Source organism: Monopterus albus, unplaced genomic scaffold (genome assembly GCF_001952655.1).
Source record: "Monopterus albus unplaced genomic scaffold, M_albus_1.0 scaffold169.1, whole genome shotgun sequence".
NCBI classification, from domain to species: Eukaryota; Metazoa; Chordata; class Actinopteri; order Synbranchiformes; family Synbranchidae; genus Monopterus; species Monopterus albus.
The window spans coordinates 911,278-920,947 of NW_018128049.1; the positions used below are offsets into that span (position 1 = coordinate 911,278).

At 41.2% G+C, this 9,670-nt stretch overlaps 2 protein-coding genes across 3 annotated transcripts in view; one reads left to right on the plus strand and one right to left on the minus strand.

The window, feature by feature from the left end:
* The window catches only part of setd3 (SET domain containing 3, actin histidine methyltransferase), a 46,756-nt gene extending 43,416 nt beyond the window's left edge, over positions 1 to 3,340 (minus strand). The window contains exon 1 of one of the 2 annotated variants that reach the window (XM_020615700.1): positions 3,278 to 3,340. Coding sequence is in view for 1 of the 2 variants with exons in the window: in XM_020615699.1 (XP_020471355.1) it covers positions 2,626 to 2,733 (108 nt within the window). In the remaining variant the exon portion in view is untranslated. Of the gene's footprint in view, positions 1 to 2,625; positions 2,775 to 3,277 lie in introns of those variants that run through there. The other variant, XM_020615699.1, reaches the window with a different exon arrangement.
* On the plus strand, positions 2,899 to 8,621 carry LOC109969044 (cyclin-K-like). The gene is made up of 10 exons (XM_020615695.1): positions 2,899 to 3,028; positions 3,319 to 3,552; positions 3,820 to 3,901; positions 4,821 to 4,952; positions 7,112 to 7,217; positions 7,450 to 7,507; positions 7,878 to 8,047; positions 8,169 to 8,341; positions 8,435 to 8,465; positions 8,590 to 8,621. The coding sequence occupies exons 1-10, from the start codon at positions 2,976 to 2,978 to the stop codon at positions 8,619 to 8,621; spliced, it is 1,071 nt and encodes a 356-aa protein (XP_020471351.1). The 5' UTR covers positions 2,899 to 2,975.
* The last annotated feature ends 1,049 nt before the right edge of the window (positions 8,622 to 9,670 follow it).

The window sequence follows — 9,670 nt, forward strand, 5'->3', positions numbered from 1 at the left end:
GCCTCCTCCACATCTCCTGATGTACTGGCCTGTCTCCTGGTAGCGCCTCTATGCTCTGGACACTACACTGACAGACACAGCAAACCTTCTTGCCACAGCTCGCATTGATGTGCCATCCTGGATGAGCTGCACTACCTGAGCCACTTGTGTGGGTTGTAGACTCCGTCTCATGCTACCACTAGAGTGAAAGCACCGCCAGCATTCAAAAGTGACCAAACCATCAGCCAGAAAGCATAGGAACTGAGAAGTGGTCTGTGGTCACCACCTGCAGAACCACTCCTTTATTGGGGATGTCTTGCTACCTGCCTATGCTTTCCACCTGTTGTCTATTCCATTTGCACAACAGCATGTGGAATTGATTGTCAGTCAGTGTTGCTACCTAAGTGGACAGTTTGATTTCACAGAAGTGTGACTGACTAGGAGTTACATTGTGTTGTTTAAGTGTTCCCTTTATTTTTTTGAGCAGTGTATATACATTGTACAGATTAAACAGAGTCATAGAGGTCTCTAGTTCTTAAGTACTCTGTTTTTATCCCTATTTATCTCATTTCAATGAACATTCCCTTGCTGTCTGCATTGTTTACTGTCTGTTCATACTGCTTTTTCTGCATTGTTTGCACTGTTTGTTGATGTTAATACTGCTATTTTGTTATATTGCACAGCCTTATGCTGGTTTACTGTCTTGCACATTGAGAGCCAATGTACCTGAGTCAAATTCCTTGTGTGTCCATCACACCTGGCCAATAAAGCTGATTCTGAGTATCACAATGAAAAGTCTTATTTATTTTAGCACTTTAGGTGCCAGCCTTACATTTCATTATGACAAGGAAGGTACAGTGTTAGGCCAATGGCCTTCACGCCAGAAAAATGATACTTTTAAATAAATCAAGTTAACTTTACACGGAGCAATTCAATTTGCTACAGGCAGAATCTCTGCTCCCTGTGCAGCTGCGCACCCCACTGGCTCTCCCTCACTTATATAAACAGAGACACACAAACCATTTCACAATCCAAACAGTTTACCAAGGCAGAGGAAGTAGCTGAGGCCATTTTTGGCAGTTGGGATCTTTTATTGAATAAAATCCTAAACAGCTTGTGTGTGCCTCACACACCACACAGATGCTCTGTGACATTCAGTAATAGCTGGCACTAAGATCCAAATCCACTCACTTACATGACAAATAGAGCTTCAGGAAGCCACTGCCCTGATAAACCTGCTTGTTCTAACACAGACAGTGGTTTGAACCATGACTCCCAGTCCTCAGTGGACAAAGTCAATGCACTTCTATCCCTCTACAGGACCTGCTTTTAGGGCTACTGCTGTACATAAATGACTGCACTACAAACCTTGAAGCTGCATTAGTGAGTGTGTTTTTGGCCACTTAGGAATAACTTAAATTTTGTATGAAGTCGTTATAGTGAACAGGTTAGCAAGAAAATCATTTTTCCACATTTATTTGGAGTGAAGTCTATGTCCATCTGACAAAGCTAAGCTCAACAGTCACTCCTAATAGCACAAGTTTTGTCCTCTAGAACCTCCTGATGGAAATATCTGGCCATTAACTGCTTGAAAATATTTATCAATGCAGTTTTAACATCTCTTTGTGCAAAATATGTATTGTCTCTGTTGAAAGTTAGCGTGAAATCTCACTAAAATTGCATAGCAATTTAGTCAGGAGCATATTCTGTGTGATGAAATCACATGTGCACTGTTTTGCTGGGGTGTCAAATGACAGAACCTTCAGGAAATCACCAGTAACACATTGTTGAATACATTGTAGGATTTTGATGAGAACTACTGATGGGATGCAGAGCCAACTCTACTGGTCTGCGCCCCGTAAAATCAGTGAGACAGATACAATGCAGTTAACATTATTTCTTAAAAACGCAGGTTTCGCTGACTTAAGTTCAACAAACTAAAGAGTGCTCCTGTACAGGCCGAACTGAACACAATTCAGATTAACTTAGCAAGCTAACCCTGCAGGAAAGAATAACGTGAATGCGCTTTAATAAAGCTTTTGCAAGATGAGAATGCATTACCCAGCGAGAGGCTAATGACACCGTTAGCAGCATGGTTTGTCACGGATACGTCTCTAGTGCCACCTCGGGCTCCTCTCTGGCAAATCTTACATGTAGCTACAAGTCAGCAAACCGAACTCTTCCTTTACATCTACTCAAAGGTAATGTCAGGGCTTCACTTTAAACGTACGGTAAGAGATTAGCACGTTTTCCTCCAGCCAACTACAAGCTGGCAACCCAGAAGCACTTAGCCCCTCAGGTTATTTTTTGCCTCTCACACTAGGCCACCAGCTAACGTTAGCTCCCTACATCGAGGACTGACGCCCATCCAAGCGTAGCTGTAGGTGAAGTTGGGCAGGATACAGAGCTCATTCATCTTACACTGGCTGCACTGACTAACGTTAGCAGGCTAGCTTTTAGCAGCTAATGATATAGGTCCAGCCTGAATTTTAGAAGATGCTATTCTACTGGATTGGCTGGTTAGCTAGGTATGCCAGTTAAATTACACCCTGTGTACCACACCACATTCATGCAAAATAACAGTGACTCAGAACTTTACTAAACCTAAACATAGACATTTTTCTCCGGTTCACTCATACCAGTTACCTTTTCCAGTGACAGCAGTAGTTCCTCTGCTTCTGCACTGAAACTAAACTTGATTGAGTCCTGACATGCGATTGGTGTAACTTTGAGATACACCCACAAAAACAACATCGGATTTTGGTATTTTAATTGGCTGTTGGGCAGCACGCCTGCGAGATCATGGCAGAGATTGGCAAAAAAAAAAAGCTGTTCATGTAAATATAACAACCCCCCCAATCATACCTTCGGATTGGACGCTTACTTTTAGACAGTTTAAAGAAACCATAGATGGCAATGTTTGAGCTACAATGATTGGTTGAAAGATATGCCAGTCATGAAAATGGGTCTGTGGTATTCTTGTGCTCTTTGTTTGGATGGAGGGGCTCGTTTCAGTGAAATCCGAGTATACATCTGTTATTACAACAAAGTCAGGATATTTAACTTTTTATTTATCAGTGGAATTTCTCCCTTAGATGTTTGGCATGTGTTCGTGTCTATCATTACTGGGTAAAAGTAACCAAAGGTGGCCTGAACAAATTGAGTCGGTTTTGAGTCGTTATTTTTGTCAGTTCCATTGCTGTAACGTTACAGTAGATATAACAGTAGCTAGTAGCATCCGTTGCTCATGGCCGGATTGAACAGTTGTTAGCAGGTTAGCAAATGCTGTTTCCTTTACCACAGTAACGTTGCATCAGGAACGTACATCTCCATCCTTAGGTCCTGCTGTTGGTGGGACAAGGACCTGTCCACTCTGGACCTCATCAGACCCCTCTTATACTGGGACAGGAAGGATCCCGCCACCCTGGACAACAGCAAACCATGCTGGTACTGGGACAAGAACGACTTGGCCTACACTCCTTCGCAGTCAGAGGGACTGGATCCTGCTACGGAGGCCCGGTACCGCAGAGAGGGGGCTCGGTTTATCTTTGACGTGGGTACGCGACTCGGACTGTATCCTTGTGTGGGAAACACAATGGCTAATTCAACACTGACCTACAGGGAAAATCTTAAATATATTACCTGTATGACAGATAGCAAGAGTTTTGACTGAAGAGCTGTGGTGCATGTATGTTGTAACAATGATTACAGCTTGACTAGCATATGACCGTGTGCTGGGGAGTTATAGACTGTAAGACAACCAGTCATCCCTGAGAATGATTTCATAAACACTGTCTGTTAAAACTGTGCTGTCAGTCTTCTTAACCTCTGTGGCTTCAGGCACTATGACACACTAGCAACTGGGATTGTTTACTTCCACCGCTTTTACATGTTCCACTCCTTCAAACAGTTCCCCAGATATGTAAGTATGTTTTTCTTCTACATCAGTATATCTACATTAGTCTCTGGAAGTTAAATTCAGTGAGTCTGACATGGTTTGATGAGTTCTTCAAAAATCCTTTGTGAATATATGATGTTTTGGGACCACATAACAGTCCATGTCCCATCTGTTTACAGTGCAGTTCAGTCCGATTTAGTCATTTTTTGATTGGTGTGATTTTGGGGCCAGGGTTTCCCTCTGTCTGTGTTTGTGCAGATTGGAGATCAGACTGACCATCAGCAACTGAAGACACAAATGCTGATTGTTTTTTTATTAGTTGGTGATCACCATTAATCAGCACAAGCAATTATGCTACTGCATTTGAAGCAACCTGTTGTGCTCGCTTGTAATGGCAATGCAGCTGTATGAAAATACTGATTTTATGTCTTTATGCTCCTTCAGCGGGAAAATGTTTTGAACTGGGCAGCAACGGCAACATTTTTCAGTTGGATGATGTGTTTTTCTCCTGAAAATGTGCAACATTTTGCACCAGCTTTTGAGATTGATTTTCTCCTATTTAATAGGTCTATTAATGATTAAATCAAATACATACATTATGAAAACTAGACAGATCAGTGACCTGTGAAAAAAGTGTTCCTTTGTTAAAAGTTCATCAGTTCATAGAGAACATTTTGCAGCATTAAGAATACTTCTGAATTACCTGATGTTGGATGCACAAGATGTGCAGAACTGGACTCATCAACTGCTGCAGTAGCAACTTATGCATGCCTTAAAGGCTTCTCCATTCCTACATAAAAACAGTCCAGTCAGTCTAGTCCAACACCAACTCTACCTCATATCTTTAAACCTTCCTTAGCAATATTAATAAGTATCTTAAATGGGCTACAGTAATGAAATTTACTCTACATTTTGAGCAAATATATCTGTTCCTAACCTGCAGGTGACAGGAGGATGCTGCCTTTTCCTTGCAGGCAAAGTAGAGGAAACTCCAAAGAAGTGCAAAGACATCATCAAGACAGCTCGCAGCCTGCTCAATGACATCCAGTTTGCACAGTTTGGAGATGATCCCAAGGTCTGTAACAAGAAAGTCTTTCACTGGGATGTGACCAGTTATTTCTTGTTGAAAATGCTACAGTGATGGAAACTCAAACGGGGGGACAGAGGCTCAGAAAAGCTCCATAACAATGCAGAAACTCAGCATTTAGTTTATTCTTTTTTTTGATTTAAAGATTTAGAGGGGTTATGGGTGAAATTCTGCACACCTTCCTCATACCTGCATCCTCTATATCAGCACATGTCCAAGCATCAAGAGTGTTTTAAAGGTATAATAGTTCAGGATTTTTCAAGTTAGTGATAAAACAATATTGATGCATCCCCTGTGCATTGCAAAAATAGGTCTTGGTCACTGTCACTTCTACTAGTCTCCACACTGATCCTGAATGTTTCCACCCAGAACGTCATTGCAAAAAATTAGGGACAAACTACACTCTTGTTCTGTGAAAACATGTACTTCAAAAGTTTGTCTGAGGCTCAAATGTAGCTTCAGCTGTCCTAGCTAGCTTAGCTAATTTGAGTTGGTATATTTTAAAGTTAAAGTCTATTTAAAACAAATTTCCCTCTTTTATTTCCCTGCACAGTACCTTGCTGAGCTGCAGCGGAGGGATACATTACAGTAGCAGCATTTAAGAACAGTCTTGTTTGAAAAGGGGTACATGGTCCCTTTAGGATCTCTCAGGTGAAATCTGAGGAATCCTTTAGGCCATCGCTTGTTTCTCTCAAAACACACCAGATGAGTGCAGACACCAGCCGTGTTCACAAAAGCAGGAGCAGGTTTTACTGGTGTCACATCATCATAAACAGCAAAAATACTCCAGCTGTCATATCTGCAAGGTATGAACATGTTTCCACGTGAACTGTGAGCACAACTCGATCATAAACACTTGTTAACAACAACAAAGCTACACACGACTACTAGAATGTATCCCTCCGCTGCAGCTCAGCAAGGTACTGTCCAGGGAAATTTGTCTTAAATAGACTGTAACTTTTAAAAACATAACTCTCTCAGGTTTGCAAATGCTATAATTATATCCATTTTGACAGTTTCAAGATCTCTCAGGTGAAATCTCTGGGATGCTTTTCCCCATTATTTGTTTCTTTCAAAACACATCAGACAAATGCAGACACAACCCATGTTCTCCTTCATGTGCAGAGCAGAGGAGGCAGGAATAGACAGGAGAAACACAGGAGAGACTCAGAGAGGTAACCTATGCACAAAACACAGGAGCAGGTTTTACTGGTGTCACAAATCACAAACTGCAAAAATACTCCAGCTGTCCAACCTGCAAGGTGTGAACCCATTTCCATGATATATCTGAGTACAACTTGAGTAGTAAACAGCAGCTAAAACTTAGATATGACTACTAAACATATCCTTCTGCGACAGCACGGCAAGGTATTGTCCAGGGACATGAAAGAGGGAGATTTGTTCTAAATAGGCTTTAACTTTGAAATGTACCAACTCAAATTAGCTTAATGGGACAGCTGAAGGTGCATTTGAGCCTCAGATGAACTTTGGGGTACATGTCTTTACAGAACAAGAGCTTGTAGCTTGTCCCTCATTTGCAGTGTAGTGATGTTCCAGGTGGAAACATTCAGGGTCAGTGTGAACAGTGGAAGAAATGACAATGACTACGACCTATTCTCATGTACAGGGGGACACATCAATATTGTTTTGACACCAACTTGAAAAATCCTGAACTATTCCTTTAATGTAACTGTCTATGGGCCTGGGAAAATTATTCTGGAGCACCTGGGTAATTTAAGCCTGTAAGCTATACAGTATGTGATAAATACCAAAAAACAGTAAGCACAAATGACATAAGAGGACAAGTATATTGTTGAAAATATACTAGCCAAACTATGCTCAATTGGAATGACATCAGCAGTGTTATTACTGTATTACTAAGCCATCTAGTCTGCATGATACCATTTTTGCCTTGTGGTAGCTGTACCATGAGGTACTGGAAATTCTCTCACAGAGAAGACAAAGAAATTCAATACATACTCAGAATAAATGTAGCACTGTGATGATTTGGGACACATTTACAGTACATATGAATTTTATGTCATTATACTACAGATACATTTTATTTCGACTTTAACAGAATTTGGACAGGTAAACAAAACTGTGTCTGTTAGCATTTACTCATGGAAGAATCTTTTTCCTTACAGGAAGAGGTTATGGTGTTGGAGCGCATTTTGCTGCAGACCATCAAGTTTGACCTGCAGGTGGAACACCCCTACCAGTTTCTGCTGCACTATGCAAAGCAACTCAAAGGTCCATCTGTCTGTTTTTGTATTTGGCAAAATTTCAATAATGAGAAATTTGATACAGATTAAATAGTGAGCAAATAAATTTACACGAGACCCTGACTCTAATGTGCCAACATTAATTACTGTAATTTGCATAAATCTGTGTCAGGATTGTTAGCATCAAAACAATGTAGTCCATTCACAAAACCACCACTGGACTAAGGAATGTGTAGCTGATGGCCATCACTGTATTTCAGGTGACAGGAACAAGGTGCAGAAGCTTGTTCAGATGGCTTGGACCTTTGTGAATGACAGGTGAATTCAGAAACCAGTATTTTTCTCTGGAATAGGAATTTTAAGGTTGGCCCCAGTAAGAACATTCTGTGCCCATATTCAGTTTCTTATCTTCTCTTTACCTTGTGGAAAAGCATCACATTTTACATCATATTTGAACAATATTTAGACCTTATGGGGATGGAAAAGCTCTCTACTAAAACATAAAAATATTACATTACTTTACATGTAACAGGTTATCAGGACCCAGTAGCAACACCTGGAGAGTAAATCAGTCATTTTAGTGTCTGCATGTCTTCTACTAAGGCTGTGCAATGTAAAATATGCCCCATGTTGGGAGATTGACAGATGTGGAAATAATAATAACACTCTCAATTATGGTCATCCTAAGCCTTTGTACCATGGTGGCCCTGCAGTGGGAGCCACAGATCATAGCGGTGGCTGTCATGTACCTGGCTGGACGTCTCTGTAAGTTTGACATCCAGGACTGGACCTGCAAGCAGTCGCCCCGGCGCTGGTGGGAGCAGTTTGTTCATGATGTACCAGTGGAGGTGCTGGAAGGTAATGGGAATGCTCGCATGCTATGTATTGTAGTATAAATGTATGATAAAAAGTTACTGTAATCTTTTAGTTGTTCACTATAGGCTTCTCCCTTTCTCTCCTGCTCTTTTCCATCTCAAAGATATCTGTCACCAGATCCTGGACCTGTATTCTCAGGCTAAGCAGGAGATGCCTGATGGAGGGATCAGGAGTGGCGAAAACATGCCACCACCTTCCATCCTGACCCCGACAGTCCCACCACCATCCAAGAAGGCTTCCCCTCAGACCAGCCCCAGACCACCCCGACCAGCTCAGGTATATGAATCTCAGCCTGTGTTAGTGTATGTTGGATCTCATTTTAAGCCTTAAACTGAGCATTTTTGACTCTGACTGATGTTCTTCTTTTAGCCTTCTCCAAAAGATGACAGCAAAGCCACTAGTAAGTACAAATCCTGCCTAGCTAACAGACACTGAACTCACTAGAGGACTCATAGTTCAGATTCATTTTGTTAATTCGTATGTTAACATTTTTATATTGCTTTTCCTCCATCTCTGTTTTCCAGAGCTCCCAGATCCCTCCTCCGAGCTCAGTTAACCCTGGTCAGTGTCCTCTTGCCTTAACTCCATTTAGAATCTACATCAGTCATTTTCGCTCTCTTTAAAAAAACTGCCTCAGGTCACATCCACACCAACGTTCACTTTGTGTGAAATAAATGTACATTTACTTTAACAAGAAAAGTGTGCTGATGCAGTAGGGGGATCATCCAAAATGATGCTGTGTTGTACATCAAAACAATTTAATGTAGTTCATCTTTTGTTGCAACATGACCTCATCCAGCAAGACAATGCTCTGGCCAGTCACACACATGCAAGCGCATGGTGGATTACTTTGTAACATGAATGCTGCATTTCTTCTCTTTACCTTAAACATCTCAACCAAAGATAAAACAGTTGCTGCAATGATAACTTTCCAAAGTTGCAAAATCCTATCTGTGAGTATTACAAACCACTGTCATTTTTTGGCTTGTAGAAAAACTTTGTAACACATAAATGCATTTCTCTAACTGGACTTATCAGATCATACTTCATTGTCTTACCTGTGCCTGAAAAAACACACCTCCACAAATGCACCCCCAGTCATTTTCTATAGGTCAAGGTCAAAGTGTTTATTTGTCATATGCACAGTTAGGAAACGTGTTTCCCTGTACAATAAAATTCTTACTTTGTCGTCCACATGAATGCCACAAAATACAAGTGAAATATAAAGTAGATAAATAAGTAACACTAAATCTAAGGCACTTTAAGCAGCAAATGCAGCAATATAATAAAAATATATAAGAATATAATAAGAGAATGTATGCTGCATGGGAGCAGCATGTGCAGCAGTCAACAGTCAATGTGCAATTATGCATGTGCAAACTGAGAATGTAAACAGTACAGGTCGTCAGTACATGACGTATTTCCTGGTAATAAACTCCTCAGCTGTTTAGGGGTCTGATGGCAGAGGGAAAGAAATAGTTTTTCAGTCTAGTGGTCCTGCATTTCACACTTTTGAACCTCCGGCCAGAGGGTAGGGAGGCGAACAGTTCGTGCTGGGGGTGGGTGGGATCTTTGAGGATGGAGGCAGCTTTCCTACGCACCCTG

Excerpts from the sequence above, each read along its gene's own strand:
- LOC109969044 (XM_020615695.1), top strand. The coding sequence starts at position 2,976 with ATGGAGGGGCTCGTTTCAGTGAAATCCGAGTATACATCTGTTATTACA. Across the intron at positions 7,218-7,449 it reads CTATGCAAAGCAACTCAAAG|GTGACAGGAACAAGGTGCAG; the intron begins GTCCATCTGTCT and ends ACTGTATTTCAG. Across the intron at positions 8,048-8,168 it reads ACCAGTGGAGGTGCTGGAAG|ATATCTGTCACCAGATCCTG; the intron begins GTAATGGGAATG and ends TCCATCTCAAAG.